The 22,750-nt window shown below is 34.6% G+C and overlaps 1 protein-coding gene across 1 annotated transcript in view; it reads right to left on the bottom strand.

Moving 5' to 3' along the window:
- U2SURP (U2 snRNP-associated SURP domain containing) overlaps positions 1–18,257 on the bottom strand; it is a 36,299-nt gene extending 18,042 nt beyond the window's left edge. The window contains exons 1-16 of the mRNA XM_009890096.1: positions 18,162–18,257; positions 16,949–17,063; positions 16,406–16,539; positions 14,444–14,511; positions 12,445–12,539; positions 12,329–12,361; positions 12,141–12,223; positions 11,488–11,653; positions 10,170–10,381; positions 9,181–9,224; positions 5,861–5,965; positions 4,573–4,639; positions 4,320–4,483; positions 2,662–2,824; positions 2,077–2,156; positions 921–1,008 (exon numbers count right to left, since the gene is read on the bottom strand). Coding sequence (XP_009888398.1) covers positions 921–1,008; positions 2,077–2,156; positions 2,662–2,824; positions 4,320–4,483; positions 4,573–4,639; positions 5,861–5,965; positions 9,181–9,224; positions 10,170–10,381; positions 11,488–11,653; positions 12,141–12,223; positions 12,329–12,361; positions 12,445–12,539; positions 14,444–14,511; positions 16,406–16,539; positions 16,949–17,063; positions 18,162–18,254 — 1,710 coding nt within the window. The 5' untranslated portion in view covers positions 18,255–18,257. The remainder of the gene's footprint in view (positions 1–920; positions 1,009–2,076; positions 2,157–2,661; positions 2,825–4,319; positions 4,484–4,572; positions 4,640–5,860; positions 5,966–9,180; positions 9,225–10,169; positions 10,382–11,487; positions 11,654–12,140; positions 12,224–12,328; positions 12,362–12,444; positions 12,540–14,443; positions 14,512–16,405; positions 16,540–16,948; positions 17,064–18,161) is intronic.
- Positions 18,258–22,750: the final 4,493 nt, after the last annotated feature.

Genomic DNA, 22,750 nt, shown 5'->3' with positions numbered 1-22,750 from the left:
CGTTATCAATTTCAGCAGTTCACAGTTCCTATCCCAATAGTAAATTTCATTCTGCTTAGATGTTCGAAGTAGGTATGTCTACTAAATGTAACAGAAAATATCTTTCCCTTTGTAAAATAAAATAAAAAATTAACACTGGCTTATTCATATTATTGAACTGAAATTATGGTCCTACTTGAGACATTAAATTCAGCTGGAGGTGTAGATATTAAAAAAAATCTACTGCTTGTCTTTATCATATAATGTAATAAACAGTTTTAAAATAGCAGATAACCGAAACTGATTCTCAATCTAGAGAAAATGAGAGCAGAGAAGGTAGGACAACCAGGATAAAGAGCTTAATCCAGACTATAAGCTTTGTATTTAAAGCTTGATTTAAAAAAAAAAAAATAAAATGGTAGAGACATTTTTAAAACAGAAAGAAGGAGAAGCTAGGCTGAGCATGAGCATGGTGAGAAGCAGAGCACTTTGCCTCAAAAAATCACTCTCAACTACCCATGGTCAGACTGATTACCAGCCCTCAAAAAATAGAGTCTATCACCAAAAATGTTAGAAAGTAACTTGATGCCGTTATGTCCAGCAGTTTCTTTCCTCACTGAGCAGCTCACATTTATTTTTGAGACTGAAATATAGGTGGTCCAAAAATAATTGAAAAGCTAGAAGGCGCTGTTCGCAATTCAAGTACTAGATAAGATATCCTCCTCTCAACTCCACATCTATTGGTACATTTCAGCTGTGAGATGTTAATTTTCTTCTTTAATTTCAAGGCTATCTTTGCAAGACAGCAAACAATTTTATTTTTTTTTAAGAAAGCTTAATTAGGAAGATTGAGGTTTAAACCACCTATCATAGTATGCAACCTCTTGTGCAGGAACATCTATTTGACTTCTATGTCATGTAAATAACAATGAAATACGTACCTTGAAATTTTCAGACTGTAAATGGCCTTGTATTGTACGGTAAGTAGCATTGAGATCAGAGAATATCTGACATAATTTTGTTTCAAAACTAGAATTAAACATATACATTTCTTTAGTTAAACTTTGTAATATATGTTTTCTGGACATACATAATTCACGAAAATACCTGGGACACAGGACTCAAAAGCACAAGGTTCTGATCCCTATAGTAGCCATGAACTCAACTATAAAGCAAATATGATTACTATATATTAAATCACCTTGGACAACAACAGAACTGTGAAGGGAGATCTTCACATCTGCTGCAGTCTCTTTATACAGCCTGGAAGGACTGGAGGAGGATAAAAGGAGTTTTACAACCTTACATAAATGAAAGGACTGTCTGAAAATTAAATCTGTACTTTTAAAATATTCTTAGTTATGTTTCTATTCTAACTTCCTCAATGAGACCTTCAATGAAAGCAGAGTGAGTAACAGCTGCCTAGCTTCCCTTGAGCTTCTCTCAATGTACAAAAAATAAACTAGTACAGCAAAGACACACAGCAACAAGGAACATGATTTGCAATCGCTAGAATTTTGTAACACACTGAATATTCCCCCATCATGCCACCACAACATCAGAGAGACTCCAGGAAGTAGACACAACCAAGTATCTAAATAAAAGGTACTCTCGCTTGGACATTTTTTCCTAAATTCTGCTCAGCACCCTAGAAACAAAACTACATAATCACTTTATAAAGTCTCCAAACCTGATGGAGAATTAAAAAAAACCTTAAAATTAAAAAAAAAAAAAATCTACTTAAAAAATTGACCTCTCTGCATCAATTATTTGCTATACCATATCTCAAATATTATCTACAGGCTCCGTTTCTGTAAAGAAGCACATGAACTATTCCCACCTCTATGAGGTCCCATGCAAGTGGTCCCTTGCACAGGGCATATGCACTTCTCTTTGCATTACAAAGCAATCCTATGCACTAACAAGCTTCATCTTATACATTTGCATGCAAAGAGATATAAATATCGTCAGTGTCATAACAGTATCCTCATAAAAAAGTGTGAATTTCTCTACAACCATATGTATTCAGAGATGTATAAAACTGAATAAGGATATTCTTTTTTTTTAATCATCAATCATCTAAAACATTATACTTACAATTTTCTATAGTAGGAAGCATTGGCAACTTTAGCTGAAGAGTTGTATAACACATCTGACACTAGATATAGTCTTGCAATCTACAATAAAGAATGTTCAAATTAAGATAATAAGAGTTTAAATTATCCTGAAAACACATGCATTTTTGCAGACAGAATGAAAGATAGTTTAAACTACCTAGAAATATCAAATCAGAACTAAGCGTAACAGAGCCGTATTGTTAATAAACACGCTAAGAGGCAATTAGCCCTCTGTTATGCTACAGTGTACTAGCCACTGTAACATGATATTATGTAATATTACAAAGGACAGATCATGGCAATGCAACTTTTATTTCCTTGTTTGAACAGACTATTCTGCTGTTTTCAACTTCACAGGAAGGCAGACCGTTACTTACAAGCAGGTTCAGAAAGAATAAAAATAAATAACAAAATCCCACAGGAAAAAAAAACATATTTAAATCCAAGACCACATTTTAACACAAAACCTCAATACTACCTGAAATTTATGAAATAATACTTGTAAATTATACACATGTGCTGTTAAGTGAGCTCTTCCCCCAAAATACAAGATTATTATCTGCACCTTCTTAGGAAGAGGAGTCTTCAGAATGGACAACGATTCTGTAATGCAGTCTACAATTTCTTCAGCAGCTTCTGCATTATTTAGACAGAAAACCATTGCATCACCAATATCATTCTTCCGAGGTGTTAATCCACGCAGAATTTCCTCTAATTTGTCCCTCTGCCTGAAATATCACAAGTTTTAATAATTTCAATGTAACAGTAACTGTACTTTGGGGAATTCCCATTTAATGATGCTTTTGATTTTTCCATCTTTAGGACAAAAGCAATTTTAAGTATTTTTCTATTTTGTTGCCTGAGTTTTTTCAGCAACTCAAACATATGTATCAACATTACATAAATAAAGTGCAAAAAATTCCCACTCAAGTCTTGACTACACACAAAAATCAAGGAAAAATAACTGAGAAATACCTAATGCAACAGATCAGTATCTCTAATAAAGTAATTATCTTCTTGGATTTGGTTTAAGCCTAAATCAAAATGCATAAGCCTAAATCGTAGAATTATCTAGGTTGGAAGGGACCTTTAAGATCATTGAGTCCAACCATCAACCTAACACTGCCAAAACCACCACTAAACCATGTCCCTCAGCACCACATCTACCTGTCTTTTAAATACCTCCAGGGATGGTGATTCAACCACTCCCCTGGGCAGCCCATTCCAATGTTTGATAACCCCTTCTGTGAAGAAATACTTCCTGATACCCATCCTAAATCTCCCCTGGCGCAACTTGAGGCCATTTCCCCCTTGTCCTGTCACTTGTTACTTGGGAGGAGAGACCGACCCCCATATCTCTACAACCTCCTTTCAAGTAGTTGTAGAGAGCAATAAGGTCTCCCCTCAGCCTCCTTTTCTCCAGGCTAGAGCATGCAAGTAATTTCTGCTGCAGAAACATTAGATTCAGAAAGCTAATAAGTAGCAATTATTTCAGGTTTTCCCTGAGCACCATATATACAGAACATTCTCAAACGATTATCTTTTTGAGCCTCATAAAAAGAAGATATGAGAAATAAATTATGTATTAAAACCTCCAGAACCATGATGGTATCATAAATATGATGAAAAAAATAAAACAAGAAAAAAATTCCACATGCTAAGAACACAGCTGGAACGATAACAGCAAAATGAAGAAAATCATTTATGTATTTCCACTACCATAGCTATCCCCACCACAGTTACAATTCACAGCAAAGAACTCTGATGATCTGTCTCTTCCTACTTATTAACAACTGCTCCCAGTTTTAATTTCTGATAAACAGCATCAATAAGTTTAAGATTATAATAACCGTTTAGTTCATGACATCAAAACAATGTTCAGAAAGGTGCTATATATCCCCACCATCAGATAAGAAGAGAAAATGGGGGAAACTCATCTCCTCAATCCCCTTCAAATAAAGGGTTAATAACAATTGCATTGAAAGGACTCATTGTTCAACGACGACACACCTAAGCAAACCCAGAACATATTTAGCAACAAGTATCATGAATAAAAAGACTAACTGAAAAGAAAAGCACTGTGGCTAAGAGAGTTTCTAAGTAATATTATGAAAAGCATGATAACATTTTAGGGATGATGTATTATAACTACAAAAACACAACAAGAAAAAAACAAGCAGATTAGGAGTTAAGACAGCACTGTAAAATGATGGAAGTTCATACTCTTCCTTAAGTGCACCCTTCTTGTTCGGTTCTTCCACAAACGCTTCCGTTTCTTGCTCTTCTGACATCCCATGCAAGTATGGATTCAATGGTGGTGGCCTCCAAAATGATCCATTTTTGAACATACGGAAATCTTCTGTCCTCCACTTGGTTGGAGCATCTCCCTACAAAAAAAACCCAAAAATATTTTATTTTGGTGTTCTTTGATTTCATTGTGCTTGAAGTTATGAATTGTCACTAAAATTCTACTTGCCTGAAGAATTGAATAAAGCTTCCATCTATAATATACATGGGCTGGAGTCTGGTTTTCAAATAAAAACCTAAACCAAAGAGCAAAGAAGAGACACAAAACATATTACAAATTAGTTAAATAAAGCAAATTCAAAGGAACTAGTAAAAAAAAAAAACAATTAACGAAACCCTGTTTAGAATCCCACCTCAGCTACCAAGTGAACTCAAGACAGCTAAAATCATGTACACCTACAGCACAGCTGTGCAGAACAAGTGCGGCTGCTCCGCACACACACACATGCAATCTGCAAAGCAGAGTGCAGAATTCCACAAAGACACAGCATTTCTCAGAAGTTAAAAGCAGAACAAAGCAGGGTCAGAAAGAAGGACTGCGCAGCCCCACAGTAAAGCAGAAAAATCATCAGTGCAGAGTCACTACTGGAGCAACTGCAACTTCACCACAAGCGGTGCAGGAACTCAATAGTTATACAGTTAGGTTGCTCAGGTCGAATACTAATGACTTGAAGTTTTCCACCAGTCTATCAGAACACTCTGACCAGATCAGGGGGGAAAAAAAAAAAAGCCCATTTTTTTAATGGCCAAGATATTTTGACCTGCATATTTTCTCAATTTGTATATAAAATTCAAAATGAAGCACTTCAACCTCAGTGCAAATAAAATATTTTTAAAAGGTCATTGAGTATTTCCCAAAAAAAGTTTATCAGAGACTGCATTTCACAAGAAATTTGGAAACGAATCCTTTTTAATTCCATTAATGACAAGAGCTGGAAATTCTGACAACTTCACTATGTCAGCTAAAGTTTAATCCTATTTGTACTGACATCAAAGAAAAATGACTCCCAGCTCTTGCTAAAGGTTAGAAATTAGGCTCCAGAAAGACTGGACTTTACATCGAACTAGTCCGTCTGTTTTGGGCAGTATTTTTTTTTTTCTCTTTTTTTTTTTTTTTCTCAAATGTATGCTACTGCTTCCACTGATAACTGATACACCTCAGAAAAGTAAAAGTTAAATGCAATCTCATTTATTATATATATATATCTTATATACATACAAGCATTTTTTATAATCTGTATATAGTATTTTATTTATTTATACGTACACATTAGTAACAACTGCAATAAAAGTGCATTCTTCTTCACAAAAAGATATCATAAGCGTCTGTACAATTTGTAAGATTTAAATCTGTACATAGATGTAGTCAGAACAACTCTTATTAGTATTTCAGAAATGCAAAATATCAGCAACAGTGAAAATGGCTCTATTTCAAACTGAAGGAAAGTAATAAGCACCTGAACATTGGATTGTTGATTTCTCGGTTCATGATCATGGCTTCAAACATAGGCCCTTCCCGTACCACAAACTCTATCATTCGATGTATCAAAGCGAGCAAATTCCTACAACAACAACACAGTTAAAGAAAAATTGATTCAGACCTAACACTATATAAAACTACACTCCACCTAAGATACTACAACTGTGCAGGAGATTATTTTGCTGTATTGTTAAGAAAACTGTATAAAAGATAAGGTAACATGGAACATATTATAGCTTTGCATCATAGACATGGGCATTCTAAAATAAAAACGTGCCTAGGAGTGGTGGAGTAAGATTTAAGAGGAGACCTCTTTTCTGAACTTCCGTGGCTTAGCCTACAGCCATCTCTTGCTTAGTAGAAGTTTAATAGTCCTTATGCCTAAAAACGGGCAACTGAACGCCAAAGTACAATTAACTATCAAAAACTAGGCCCTCATCTAATTTGTCTAGAACTAAGATCAAAGAGTTAGCTAAAAGTTCTACAGAGGAACAAGTGGCTGAATATTATGCTCAAAAGTAAACACGCATACTTCTGAATATTCAATAAAAACTGCATTCAGCTTTCAAACTATACAAGTATGAAAGGAAAAGCAAATAGCCTTCTTGATGCCAAACAGGGTAACGGTTTTATTAAATTTAGATAATCTCTTTTTGGTCAAGACTCAACTATTGATATAGAACAAAACTGTCCATCATTTCATGTCATACCATCCAATGTTTCCTCCCTCATACATTCAAGTAAACCAAATCACAATTAAAAAAAGAAATAAAAATCTGTATTCGTTTCATTCAGCACTACATCCTGAGACAGGCACGAAGCAGGTGTACAGTGCATGTTTTTCAAGTCAAATCTGAAAATGCAGAGCCACTTATAAACATGCTAACAGGAGACAGTCATATAAGCTTTATAAAGAATAGTGATCAGTTTCCAACCTTTTAGGGCTTTTTGGAAACACGATCCTGAATTTTCAAATACAGATTACCTACATAAAGCAAAAGCTTCACAGCACGTGTCCTTTGAATGTGATGCAAACAAAAATAATACAGATTTTTACATTTTTAATTTATTTTCTTAGATGTAACAAATAGATATTGGTTCTTTACACATATCTCATTAGATTCCTTTTAGCAATTTTTAAGTGATGATTTTCTACCATGAGTATTCAAAGTTCTGTCACAGATGTAATGCACTAGATCAAAAAAAAAATTCAACTTAAAAACATAGCGATAAAAACCTGCTCCTGCCATCTGCAAACATAGCAAATGTTCTGTTTTATACCACCTGCCTCAAATATTACACAAAAAAAACAAACAGCTACCTACAGCTCAATTTTCCTGTTTGCTTTTTATAATCCCCAAAACATTGTAAAGAGGACAGTCTCAATAATTCTGTAGCCATTTTATTTAAAGTAGCGTTCTGAAAGTCTAAATAGCAAGACTGTCCTTGTTAAATGAACTGTATTTGAAAACATCAGTAAGAAAAAAAACTACAATTAGCTTTCAAGCCTCTGAGCTATTACACCTTTCATTTATTCTAAGGCAAGTTCAATGCGATCATTTCATGCTTCCTGCGGAACCATGCCATTGGTTTTCATTTAATTTTTATTTCATCGAGTACAATAAAGTTGCATAAGAGCAGCTTACATTTGAACAAGAACACCTGCTTTGGAAAGACCTCAGATGTATGAAAAAGGATTCAGTACATTCCAGATCTGAAAAAGGGTGTTACACGCATTTTGGTATAAAAGACATGACTACTTGAAAATTAATTTCTCAGAAAAAACTTGATAGTGTATACTCAAGGTTTTCTGTTCAGCAACTGCTAAGTAGTAAGAGATGTTACAAACTGGTATTGAAAATTTTCAATTAAAAGAGAATAATTATATGTATTATCCCACTGAACTCAGTCAAAATTTTAGCATGATGCAATGCACTGTTTAATTGTCTTAGCAGTTGTCATTAGCACCTTTGAAAGTTACCACGGGGAAAAAAAAAAGTATTTTCAAATACAATTCAATTAACATGAGCTTTTCTTATCATACAAGCTTTTAAAATGCTACAGTAAATAAAATGGAAACATTTTTCTCTGAAAGCTAATTACTCTGTAAGTACCGTGCAGTTGTTACAAGTACTTGTTCTACTACTCAATATGTTTCTCAAATCAAGACACCTCCTGGTTGCCCTAATTATTCATGTCTCTACCCACCAAAATTGTACTGTCCTAAAATGTCATCAAAAATACTAGTGCATTTGAGTGTCTAACGACAAATATGTTAATATACTACTATAACTAACTTTGGAAATCTCTTTCTTCCCCCACACACACACGCAAAAAAAAGAAAAAGGGACTTTGTGACAATTAAAACAGTGTAGTAAAAAAAGATGATAGTTTTAAGTGCATTATTTTAAAATGTCATTTAGCTTAAGTTGGCCAACAAAAAAAAAGTTGTTCAGTTATAATAAAACCACATTTATTGGAGCCGATCGTACCAATGTCTGGTCAAAAACTGTATACTTTCCCAATCCATCCCATGATGTTTTCCTGGTCCCCCGCTGCCGCAGACAGTTCAGCTGGTGTTGCTCACCAAGGCCAATGTCAAAGAGAATTTGGTAATCTTTTGTGCTTATTTACTTTTAAAACAGTGTTGTGTTCCTGTGTTTGGGAAAAGGTTTTAGCTTAACTGAGCAAGAGCATACCTAGACTAGTGTGAATGTAGGAGCACTGATGGGGACCAAAACATAAAAATACCCTTGCAATACAGAACTACCGTTTTCAATAGAGAAAATTATTAACTGTTGCACATTTTAAAAAAAAAAAACAAACCATAAATCAAACCTGATTTTTAGCTGAATTGGTTAGAAATTGTACAAGTCAAAAAAAAAAGAAAAGAAAAGAAAAAAAATCCCCACAGCACCACACCGGAGAAAGCTGCATCCTAGCCATGAAGTACTCAGAGGTTTACGTCAGGACTTACACAGTGCCTCTAAGATAAGCTATTTCACCCTAGTGTTCACTCACAAAATTACCCTGCAACTACTTCTAGTGTTCAAATTCAATGCAAAAGATAATTCCTTAAATCTAACCTCACTAAAAAAAGAAGAAAAAAAAAAAAAGAAAAAAGTAATTAAGATAAGGATAAGAAGACTAAAACACACACATTTCTCTCAAGTGTCATGAAAGAACCATTGCTCAGTCAAGCCATTACCTTTTCCTCAACATCACCATTTTTCTTTAAAATTCCGAAGGGGAAAATTTTCTATATTTAGATCAGTAATAATAAAGAAAAACATGTACCTTTCTGTTGGGATAACCACTTTGACTATGGCTTGCGACAGAGTCTGTATATGAAGTCACATCAGATAATAAACATAGAATATGTGAGTATTGTTAACAAGTAACAAGCAAAAATATACATATGCAATGAAAATACTACACATCTATCACAAGTTTTGCAGGCAATCACTGCTGTGAAGTTATAACTAAGCAATTACACAAAACGCAACTGGTTGTGTCAGTGAACCATAAAGGTTCACTAATTGCAAAGTATCAGAACATTCCTGTCAGAATGTACACTGATGCACTGAATAGGTACTATGATGAATATAATTAAGAAAGGAATTCTTAAATGTATGAAAAGATTCTAAACTATTTGACTTGGATCACGTTGGAATTACTTTATTCCCAAGTCTTACAAAAAACAGCCCTGACATTTAAGTGTCATTTAAAGAAATCAACAAGTTCTTACAAATGTAAATCAAATTGGGTTGTGATTACAAGATACTTACCCTTTTTATCAGCTAATATTCCAGGAAAAAAAAGTTTGAAAACTGACTCCATAAGTAGCATAAAATACTTACTCAATGTCCAGATTAATTACCTTCTACACAAAATACATCAACTCCTCTAGTGTAAAAACAATGCTACCCAAATTAAAACGTAGTATTTTCTCTAAAGAAAACAATTTAGATACTGCAATTTGGCAGCCAACAAAAAGGGGGGACGTAGGAGAAAAAAATCCAGGGAGCCTGGAGGGGGAAAATGATAGCCAGATTTAAAGCAGCACTAAAATAAATCAAGACCCAATATGCTGTACTCTAACACAGACAAGAAACAGAGCTTCAGGAATTAAGCAGGTTCCCTTGGGCTACAGCAGGGAGCCAGTGAGTTTGTACACTAAGGGCCGCCAAAGCCAGCCTGAGCAATGCAAGTCTATGAAGCCATTGAAATACTGTCACAGACGTAGTATTTAACAATGAGATATGGCCCAGGGTACTGTAAGTTACCTTCTCAAAATCTTCCTTGTTTTTTGGTGGTGGTAACATTGGAGCATTAGGATTCTTCAATCTCTCCCTAGGCTGGGCATTAAAAGGCAGTCCTGACGGAGGAGGCGGGAGGGTATGCTCCATCATAGACGGCGGAATGTATATTGGATGTGGTGGTATAGGTACAGCTTTGCCCCAGCCTAACTTCATTTCAAATGACATAATCATCTTGCCTGAAAAAGTAAAATAAAACAAACACACCACCACTCTGTTACAAACTGGTTCTGCGTCACTCACGGTATCTCCACGCAAGTGTAGACTTTAGGTTTGCCCGCCGTGGTTTACTTTTTGCTTACGTTGTTGATTAGTGCATCACATCTATCAGAATACATCGTGTGCAAATGAAAGCCTATTACATGAAATATTTTATTAATCTTCCCCCAATGTACATTTTCAGGAGACTGCAGTACACAATTACTTGAATTGTTGGGGGGAAAAAGAATTTAAAACTTTCGATATTCAACACATCAGAAGGAACAGATTGATTTTTAAATGGCATTATTTCTGCACTTCAATTACTCAATGTTTTGTTCCTAATAACGAATTTCAAATGACGTTATTCAAAACCAAACGTAATAACCAATCAGACCTCCTACATGTTGTAAGCCTACTTACTAATTGTCCTGGCAAAGGACCATTTTGAGTAAGCTACGCAAGGGCAACCTTTCATTTTCTATTTTTTTTTGTCAAGGATGCCGATTTTTGATTTTCAGGCTCTTCCTGAACTGTAAGGACACAGCTTTCTTCATCATGTAAGATTTTTTGGTTTGGTTTTTTTTTTTCAAATAAAAGATAGACAAGACACTCCATACGCAAAATTACATGTCTGGTGCAGCCCAGTTATCTCTTCAGTATGACAAATTTAGCCACTATTCAAAAGAACATAACATTTTCCACCAATTATTATTATTGTTGTTAGAAAAAAAAATTACTGTTGGTAAACATCTACAAGTAATAGATTTCTTCTTAAAAGCCTGTTTACAGAGGAGAGATTATCAAACATTACCTCCCACTCACAACTTCAAAACAGTCAGAAATTTTACATCCATACCACAGCAAAAGCCACCAGTATTCCCAGCCTTTGTGTATGCTATAGCTTGATGACATTCGGCTGCCACTAAACAGCCAGTGTAAACTAAAATCGCTCCCCATGTGCTATCTACTGGAGTCACAGCATATCTATCACTGGTCTGATAAAACAACTTGAAGATATGCTTACAGTTACTCCTCAATATTCCTGCAAAGATAATTACAATTCCAAACTGAGAAAACTGTTTACCATTTAAATTCTTTAATGCTCTTTCAGCATCTCTCCTGTTCATGAAGGCAACAAAGCCACAATTTCTTTCTCTTGCTCTTTCTTCATCAGTTCTTGGCCACATAATTTTAACGCTTGCTAATGGTCCAAAGCGTCCAAATTCTTGACATAACATCTCTTCATTCATCTATGTGAAAAAAGGTAAAAATTAGCACCTTGCTATTGTATTTCTAAGATACCCATTCATAATATTGTCCCAATGTCAAGACTTTAATTCTCCGAGTTTCTTGAAAAACAACACTTCATTGATACCTCCCCAACATGATCTACTGCAAAACCAATAATTTAAAAAACCTGCATTTTAAACGAAGCACACACTCAAATTTGTGAAATATGATCCACCTTGCACAGAGATATCCATGGAAAAAGAAAAAACATCAACTGAGCATTTTTGCATCTAGTAACTGATAGTCTAAACCTTTGCAGCCTCATGTACAGAGCATTTATTTAAATTAATACTGCTTCTACAGTCAACAATTTTACCTAGTATATGGGTTTAAACATACACATATGGTTTAAAATAAAAAAGGGGGAAACCTGCCACTAAAAATAAAAAAATTCAACTGGACCCAAACATGCCAACACTGCACTTCACTCCTTGGCTCCAAACTTACTTGAGGATTAATGTTTCCAAGATACAAATTTGTTGTGCTTGGATCTCCAACATCATGTGACCCTGGTGCATAATCATCCAGCACTACAATGATGGAGGAAAAAACAGGGAAAAAAAAGGAGTCATAACCCTTGCTATGCATTTAAGTGACAACATTATACTGAATGAGAAAAGAATCTATATTACCACCAGATGATCTGTTTCTTCTTGAAGGAGCATCCACTGAATAAACGGAAGAAAAATATATAGAGTTTAGTTCACAAATTTTGTAGCCCAAACAAACACAAAAAATAACATCTACTTACTTGAACGACGCTGGCCATCTGAATCTGACTGGGGTGGTTCAAAACGACTCAATCTACCTTTTGTTTTATGTCTTTCATCACGCTCCTCTTGTATTCTACAAAATAAGTTTAACGTAAGTAACAAAATAGCTTTTTGAGGTTTTTATTCTAAAATTTTCAATTAACTTTAGAAATAAGAGAATTTTTAATATTAAACCATGGACTTGTTAAAAATTTCAAATTGTGAGTACGTTTGAACTTCTGTTTAATCAACTGGAATTGCAGTTGATTATTCAAGCAGAATTATTCTCTCTCATTCATACTGTGTTTTAATCTCAAACAGAATTGACTTGGCTTGAGAAGCAGTTTACAAGACCAGAAATAAGCATTGTCCTCTAAAAAAGCAACCTAAATTCCATATCCAACTGCCAGAGATCTGTTGACTATTCAGATGACTTTTCAAGATGCTCACAGCTTCTTAGTGTCTATTTCTCTTCCTACCTTTTCTAAGCCTTATTCATGTATGCTGTCACCTTGTAGGGTGACACACACCCCCACAGGACCATTTCCAGAACATACAGGACCTCGCCTCAGTTTATACCTCCGAGGATAGTACTCACACAAGTAACTATTTGGTTCATTGTAGTTTGGCCCTAAATACTTGTACGAAGATATTGTGCGCCAGGAATATAAGGCTGACAATTCAATTAATTTACATCAACTAATGAACAGACCGCAGTCAAGTTCAGACACTACTCACAAGAACCATTTATGGACTTATAATGCATTACCTCTTGTTTTCTAATGCATTCAGATTATTTTGTTTTCCATCTCTAACATCAGGGCAAATATGTGGTACTGAGTTACACTCAATACATGTGCTGCTCTTTCTGCTGTATTGCACATTCAAAAGTGAAAGAATCTGCTTTTTGAAGCATTATTCAGCTTGTTTTAAAAATTACGCAAGCTGAAGTACCTCCCTAAACTTTAATTACAAGACTTATTTCTGCATTAATACAAAAGCTCAAGCTCATACTACAATTCCTCTGGATACAGTTTTAGAGACACTGACAAAACTACTTATTCTTCCCGAGTCTGACACACATTTCAATTCACTACCAATCTATTTCCTACATGCCCATCAAGAGAAAAAGTCAACACCAAAAACCTGAACATCTTCATCCCTTACAGTACGTACTTGTCTTGCTGTATCTTCAGCCACTTTAACAATGCTTGAGATCATGTTAACAAGTGTTCTCAACTACAGGTTCACACTTGCTAATTTATAACAGAATTGCGTCCCGAGTTTGATTTGTAACTTACTGACAGCAGCTGTCAAAGAAACAAACTTAGGCTTCCATTTTTTATCCTGGTAGATGGCTGGTTCTATTCACACCTCACTGATCCAAACATCACATTCGGTAGCTTTGCAAAAATAGCCAGTCATTCACTTACTGGGATCTCTGAAATACTTCACACAATTATATGTAATTTTTTTGAGTTAATTGTTCTGGATATTCCTCTGCTTAGGAATGCACTACCAAGGTCACAATCAAACACCTCTGACATGCAAATAAATCCATTCATTTCAACAGATGAAGATTTACGCCAGTATACCGGGCTTTTTTCGTTTGTTTTTTTGATTTTATGGCCCCTGGTCAATGCTAGATTTCAAAACAGAAGTCCTTTTCAGCAATACTAAACACATCCTATAACCAATCAGCATAAGAAAGTGCAGAAGTATCAAGGAACACCAGAGAACTAATTAGATGGCAACTGATTATCCAGACAAATTGCAGACACCTATACCAAGCATCTACCAGCGTGGGTTCATACTCTGTTTAACTATCATTGCCATTGCTAATGAAGTCATACCACTGCACAAGCATTTGGGTGAAAAAACAAAACAAAAATCAACTTTGGGGAACAGCTTAGTGAGAATGATCCTATATATTGCCTGTAAAAACAAGGTAAAAACCTTGCATCTTCTTTATTTACAGTAAAAACTAGTCAAACTTACTGCTTTAATTCTTCTTTAAAAAGTTCCAAATTACTCTTTTTCTTTTCCTTCTCTCCTTTCTTCAAAGGCTAAAATTAAAGATATATCAGCCAACATTTCAGCAAATAAAATGAAACAAAAATAAAAATTAAATGTATACAACAAATTTTTATATAATTTCCATGCATATTTTACCCACAGCTTTCAAACCAAGTAAACTACAGGAGAAAAAAAAAAAAAGAAAAAAAAAACACATACAGACTTGAAGACATTAAGACTGAACGCTATCAAACACAAAGCTAGAAAATATAAAATTAAGGAGAGTTTAAACTAAACTTTGTTACTTCTCATTATTACAATGCAGTATGTGTGATCAAACACTCTCTCTACAACATACAAATTTAAAATATATACAATGTATTTTGTCAGTCTGTTCCACTTAGAAACTTAGAAGCTGACTACATCCCTAGCAAACCATCATGCTCTAATTAAACTGATATGTGTACATATATATGTACATTATTTTACATATATATTCAATTATTTTATCCACAGACAAACATTCTGTGTGAAAAGAATTTCCCTCTTTTGATTCCTTTTGGATATAAGCATAGGTCTGAAGAAACAGTTAGTCTAAATAGTTCAAGATCCTCAGAAAAAACACTCTTGAATGACAAATATGGATTTGTAATACTACTTTTTTTTTTTACTGTAATATATGCACCTTAACTAACTCATGTGAACTCTTATCTTCAACAACATTGCTTGTATATAACCAAATTTAAATGAAAACGTTTCCAATAGGCAGACATACAAAATATTTGTGTTACACACTACAGCTTTGGAAAAACTGGACTTCCTACTCACCCCAGGCAAAGTTGTTTGTTTGTTTTTGTTTTTGGGGAGGGTCTGCCAAATAAATAAAATCATTTTTACCTCATTATCTTCAATCACCATGGGACAGGGCAAGTGAGTAAACTGATTGCATTACTTGGTAAGCATTTATGACTAATTTGAAAAACAGCAATATTTTACAGTACAAATACTTGCATATGACAGAACAGAGCTCAGCATAATAAAAAAAATGCTACAATTCATTTCTGTAACTGTAGAGCTTTACATACAATGAAAGTCAAAACTGCCATCCAATATTACCCCACTAGTCTAAATTTGAGGTTTGTTCAAATCTCATTTCCCACCCTAGCAGGCAGTATCATATATGTTTCATTTAGGCTTAAAAATTGTAGTAAGCTCTATTGAAAGACTTTAAGACTTCCAAGACATTAATTACACATTACACATATACAATAGTAACAGTAATCATATGTAACTATCACCTGACTTGAAGACTAAGTTTATTCATAACTTTTCCATTACTTTTTATGACAAAATCTCAGTTTAAGAACAAAAAAATTATCAAACCATGCAGAAGTCAAAATAAATTAAATAAAAAGAAGGGGTTCAGCTTCAAAAATGTGCAAGTTGTACAACTTATTTGGTACAACTCAAAGAGCTAAAGGGTCTTCTCAAACATCACCACAAAGAAAATTTCAAAAAACTTCACCAAGAAAAACTTGGATCAATGCAAAGGTCAATTGGTTTAGGTTATGAAAACCTAAAAACAGATGGCAGTGAGAAGAATTGCCATCTAAAACTTCACAAATTCTCAGGATTGAAGATACTGCTGCTTTGCAACAGCCAGTAAATCTGTACTCATGAGAAGTCTGTCTCAATTAGCAGGAGCACAGTAAAAACATGCAGCAGCCAAATCAAAGTGCAGTACTAGGCATATCGTGCTGGCTACTGGACCTCTGCATTTCTTCATCTTGTTATTTGCTATGGGATTAAGCAAATCAAAATTTCCACCTTCTTTTAGACTGTGATAAATGCAGATGAAACTACTCTGGAAGATCACACAGACCTTTTCTAAGCACTTCTAGATACTTTCTAAGTATGTGGTTAATATTCAAATAAGAAACTTACAGGCTTTTTGGTTTCTATCATTAAGAGCGACGGAGGCTTCTCATTAGATGGCTGGCTTGGTTGATTTTTTTGATCTGAGAATCGTGATGAAGGTTTATAGATTTTACCCCGTTTTTCATCTGTTTCATGCTCCTCTGAAATTAAAGGCAAATTAAAACCAAATTGTATTAACTAATGCTGCACAATACTGTTCATTAGAAAGAAAGAATGCTGTTCTTAAGTCTTGTTGATTCCATTCAATATATTATTCCATTAAAAAAGTGGCAATACAAACTTTCCATAATTTAACATCTTTTAATATGAAGAAAAAGAACAAAGATTAGGTATTTTAAAACAAAGCATTTTTTCCTCTGAAGTTTAAAAGACAAATCATGTCATTACCTACCTAATGAGTCAAAGCATAAAGTAGATTTTAGCATCACGTTTCCTTTGCTGCTTCTAATGTAACATATTAACTTTAAAATGCAATTCAAAGCCAATCTTCATCTTTATCCAAAGCAAAATGATCCACCACCACCCCCCTCAAAAAAAGATTAGTTATACCTTTAGATGCATTAACGATTCCTCCTCTTACAAATGTTTTCACTTTATTACCATCGCTTCCTTCAAAGGCAGCAAGGAATTCTTCATAAATTTCTGCAGCAGCCTTCTCATCCTCCTACACAGCAAATGTTAATCTATTTACTATCATCACAGAACAACCTTCACTAGACAGCTATTCTTAAATTAGCTATGTGACATTCCTTTTCATTTTCTAGAGTTCATGCAAACTGCATCAAATGAGTTTCAATTTTAGACAGAATTCAAATTTCTGAGAAATGTGGGAAGAACACAGCACGTAATACGTAAAGCAAATAAAGCCTGTATGCTCAAATATGAATGTTCATTTACAAGAGTTTACATGGCAATTTAACATTCAAAAGATGCCAAATAGAAAAGACCATATGAAAGATCAACATTATGAGACTGAAGCTTTGTTGACCTAAGAATCAGAGAACAGTACATATTCCGCCTTACTTATTACACTCACCCCATGTCACTGAAGGAGATTAACAACAGGATCACCTTTATGCATTTCTCAGAGAAGAAGTTAATTCAATGACTTAATAAAGTTGAGTTAAATTTAGCACTACCGTATTTCTTTAGGCTAGTATTTCCAACAACCTAGCAGGAGATATCCCACTAAAATATATTAAGAGTTGTGTGTGTAAAGGTCAAAGGCCAAACTTTTCAAAATTTCCACATTACCAACTACAAGCTACATACTTCCTAAAATTTGGACACTCCTAAAATTCAGTATCAAATTCTGAATGTTGTTATTAATTCCAAAAGAAGACATTAGACAAAAATATGTTTTACAGAATAACCAGGATGCGTATTGAAACAACGTCAGAGAGGACAGGTACTCTTTCCAATTACTGAAATCCAATGATAGAGAGCAAATGAATAACAGAAAATAACCTAAGGTGATGGCTGTCTTCATGTTAAGCAATACAACAATCAATGGGTTGCTGTAATTTAGTATTTTGGGAAGACAGAGAACTTGATTTCTTACACAGGAGAGAGAAGCAAGTCTCTCTATCCTAATGCCACGGATGCCAAGAACAAATTAAACAAGCAAAATACAATTCACTTTCATTCTCAGAAAGCTATAATTATAAAAATAAAGAAATTTGGTGATAAAGCTGGTTCTAATCTAAAAGCAAACTTACTTCAGCTCTGCATACAAAATAAAAGTTTCATGGTATGCCATTACCTTCTTTTTTAATTCTTCTTGCTCCTTCTTGCTCAGAGTCCGTTTGGCAGCACTCATTTTGCCAATACTGAATGCTTTAAGTTTGCTTTCCATTACAGGCTGCAAAAGGAGTAAGAAAACAAACATTAAACTGTTTACAAAACAATTAAAACAAAGTTACTCTTTACCTTGGTTTGGACCAGAAACTTTCTACCTGAGGTGACTTAACCTAAACAAAACAAAGAAAAGGCTTCCTGTACTTCTCTCTGAACCTGCCATTATCTAAAATAACCAAAGAATTTAAATCTGTGTTTTTAAAAAACAAACAAACAAACAAACAAATCACCCTCAGCTTAATGAGAAAGTTTTTCTATACCATTCAAACACAGCTGAAATCTGAAGGGTACTTGCTCTAAAAGCCTGTAGATGTTATCACTACACAACACAGTTTCTAAACCTTTGGAAATACATGCTTTGCACTACAGTTCCTTTTTAATCATTGCAATTTCCAGAAACAAAAACTAAAGAAAACTTCTAAAAGCATTTTTGACTATTTAGGCCAGAAGAATGTTTGCACAAGGTTGAACAGGTGTAACTGAAGAACAACATGGATGCTAAATTTCAGTTGTACTTCAAGGTTAAATGCTGGAAGAAGAAAATGCATTCTTGAGGTTTTCAGCTACTAGTTAAATAAAACAAAAGACCTCGCATTTAGCTCCTAGACTCTTTCTGGTTTAGGTAATTTAACATGCATTCCTCCCTTCTTGAAACCCTGACGAAGGAAGGACTCCACATAACAGTCATTTCTGGACAGTGTGGAATTAGAATTCTTAAGATTCTATTTAGGTAGTTAACAGGCAGGAACACATTGAGAGTGGAAAGATAACAGGATGGAAACCATGTTCAAAAGACACAGACAAAGGACACAAAAGACACAGGGAAAGAAAGGAGAGAAAAAGATAACAAACTTCTCTAGAAACTCCTACTTTAATACACCAATTCATAAAGATTCAGCACAAGAATGAGAAAAAAAAGCCCCAAAAGACCAAAACATAAGCTAGTAGTCTTTACCTTCAAAGTATTTTGGATGTTCTTACACAGTGTGCACTGATGCTTAAAACTACCACTCTTGCAATGACAGTTCTTTAAAAAAAAAAAGAATTCCTTTGGGAATAATTTTCTTAGTAAAGGGTTTTATTTCTAGTATCAGCCTCCTATTCAGAATTTTTTACATACAAAAAAGCATTGTGAAAAACAACTGTTTGAAATACCTTCAGTTTATAATCCTTGTTTAGTATCACAAACACCTCTTAGATCTGTGCCAAGCATGTGACCAAAATAGCTCATATTTCTTTGAAAAATGTTCCCTACTTCATCATTAAAAGGAAAACTATCAGTTACAAATTAATGCAGCATTGTCTATGGAATCATCTGATTTATGTCGCTAAGTTTGTCAACATGAGCTGCTGTGACAGGTTTATCGGAAGCTTTTCATGCATCCGTGTGTTTTTAAAGTTCATAAAATCCAATTTTAGTGTTGTCTGAAAGACAGCTTTTACTTCAGTATGACAAACAATATACAACCTTGGCAAAACGCGGGCATACTGCTATGGCACAGCAATGCAAACAAAACAAATACCATGCTCCTACCCAAGGTTTATCCTGTCATCAAAATAATCTCTCACAGTAATGTTAGAAGATATCTGCAGATCAGCCACATGAATATGTCTTCTAGTGACATAAGGGAAGCAGCTGTAAGATCACAAGAGTTGTGGCACTAAGATTTCCTCAGTTTAGAGAGGGTCTCAGAAAAAAAGAAAAAAAAAAAGAAAGAAAAAACCCACCACCTTCAAAGTGGCTGCAGCAATATAAATTAACAGGATTGAACTAAGTTATGCCTGCTAGTTACATTCCAGGAGGCTATAACATTATTATTAACCATATGCAGCTTCCCATAATTCCTAACAGAGCTATACAAAACTCGAACGCCTTCCTCCTTCAGAAAATGGAATACAGGGTATAGCAAGTGATTGAAGCAAAAAAAAAAGCTTCTAGCTGAGTAACCAAACCACTGTATGAAAGCAAACTCCCGTTAAACATAACGCGGCATCAACTATAAGGTGGCACTAAGTACTGAAGTTCCAGTTCCATGGACAACACAAAATATTCAACAAAATTGTTTTCCAAATCGTAGCAAATAAAGCAAATCATTAAAAGGATCTGCTTCTTTATGAAAAGTTTCTGCTACCACAACTTGAATAATGTTATCTTACAAGCAATTAAACACCTAGTAATTGACTTTTTCATATACAAAATCAAATTGAAATCTTGAAAAAAATCCAAACCACAGAACGAATTGTCTGGTATTAACACTCTGTTTGGCTCTTGCTGCCCGTTTTCATTTTAGCTCAGAAACAGGCAGGCCTTCAAGCAACATAATAACCACACAACCAGGCGAAGGTCTCTTCAGTCAGGCGGGGAAAAAAAGGGACTAGGTAATTATTCTTACCTTTTGCTTTAAATATATTCTATTAGAAAGAAAAATAAAGGATGAAATTAGGACCGCACTATCTATTTTTAGAGAAGCCAACTGTAGACAAAAAGACACTTTAATTGTAACGGTCACCGTATCCAACTGTAGACAAAAAGACACTTTAATATACGGTGACCGTTACAATTAATCACCTCCTATTTTGAACAATTCCTCAGTTAAGAGATAAACATACATAGACTCTCTACAGCTTTTTCCTGTTCAAGTATCTATTATGAATGCAGTATCATGCAGCAGAGCTTCCTACAGGAGTGGTAGTTTGAAAGCTTCAATGATATTTTCAAACACGAAAATCAATGGTTCATTTACAAATACCTAGAGATTAGATACCCAATGCACTATAGAGTCTGCCTGCAGCAAGTAGTTTTCTTTAGAGAATAGGCCTATTTTGAGTTTGGGGATTTGGTTGGATTTTTTTGTTTGGGTGGTGGTTTTTTGCTGTTTTTAATACTTTGGACTCACATGTGTATCAGCAGATCCAGTGGTGTGTACTGCATCTGGCGCTCTGACCTGAAGAGAAAATTAAGAAGAGGTGAGGAACGCAAAAAGAAACAGACAAACAACCTCTGGGCTTTTTCATTCAGTTCTTTGAATGTGATTTTCATTTCAAGTTTAACATCCAAAAATACAGGAATAAAGATACACGTGATATATTTTAATTACATATCTGAACAGGGTCACAGCATGAACAATGCCAATATAAAGCAAAAAAGGGATTAAAGGTAGACTGTTCCTGCTACCATTAAAAAGATCTAAATTTCCACAGCTGGATTCTATAAACATGCCACTAGCACCACTGCAAGGAAAAAACAGTTAAGTTTGTTACACTGAATCTGCAAGATTTGTCATCAAAGATTACATAAAGTGCTTGATTATATTTGCCTTACTATAAAATCATTTCCAAAACTGCTCTTAGTATATTGTGCATAGATGGAAGCTGGCCACCTCAAGAACACTAATTTAAGTCCAATTTGAGACTATGTACTAATCAACATTATTACTTTAAACTTTGACTGAACTGTAACATGTAAAACAGTGTGTACATACAAAATTTGCACAGGCTATTTTAAAATCAGTTTTTTAAATGAGTTTAAGTGACAGAAAACACTCCAACAAACAGGATGGAACACATTTTTAAAATATGTAATGCCCAAATTCCAGAAAACCTCACTGACTTAACACCTACTATTAAGACATAACTGCCTGATGCACAATCCATACCTAAACTGAAATTTAAGTAAAAAAAAAAAACCAAAACATTTCCATTAGCTGAAATCTGTTCATTAGTTACAGAACATTAGCATTTCTCCTTATTACCAGAAATTTACAGTTTCTACCAGAAATAGTAATATACTGTGCTCATCTTCAGTCTTCCAAAACGGACAAGCACCAAATGCTGCTCTAGAAGATAATTTCCTAGAACTTGTTTTCATTTCGCATTCATGCTTTTTCATCAGCTAAGATAGATAAATATATTCCTACATTTTACAGTCAAATCAATTTAGAAAAAATGGTAGACAGCACTTCAAGAACCAGAACTAAGCCCACAAAAGTAAAGACAGACACAAAGATACAACCTCAAAAGGGAGAAGAAAAAGGCTCTTAGGAATATATGTTTGAGGATTTTTTTTAAGAAAGGGGGGAAAAAACAAATTTCCCCAATTACGTCTTACTCTCAAGGACCTCCCAAATCCACTTACCTGCAACATTATACATTACTCACAAGGCACATCTTTGCTCAGAAGTTAGTAAAAAGTTTAGGTCACATGCACCACTAGTAGTTCATTAAAATACACATGGAAGCAAATATCACAAGAATCTTTTACTAATACTGCTTCCTGCAAATTTTTCCTCTGTATTTGGTGCTGGACTTTTTTTGCGATTCACAACTGCCTATGGCACTGAAATACTTAATCTGGTATCCACAGTTCCACACACTGCAAAAATGTAGCTTAAGGAAACCTGCCCTCCCCCAGAGAGTTTATGAATGTATAGCACAAGATCACACAGACAGAAGAAAGACACAGTGCAAAAGAATTTCAGAGCTTGAAAACAGCAT

Source organism: Charadrius vociferus, unplaced genomic scaffold (genome assembly GCF_000708025.1).
Source record: "Charadrius vociferus isolate BGI_N301 unplaced genomic scaffold, ASM70802v2 scaffold650, whole genome shotgun sequence".
Taxonomy (NCBI): Eukaryota; Metazoa; Chordata; class Aves; order Charadriiformes; family Charadriidae; genus Charadrius; species Charadrius vociferus.
Note: the sequence above shows the minus strand (reverse complement) of the source record. Positions and strands in the feature narration are given on the sequence as shown.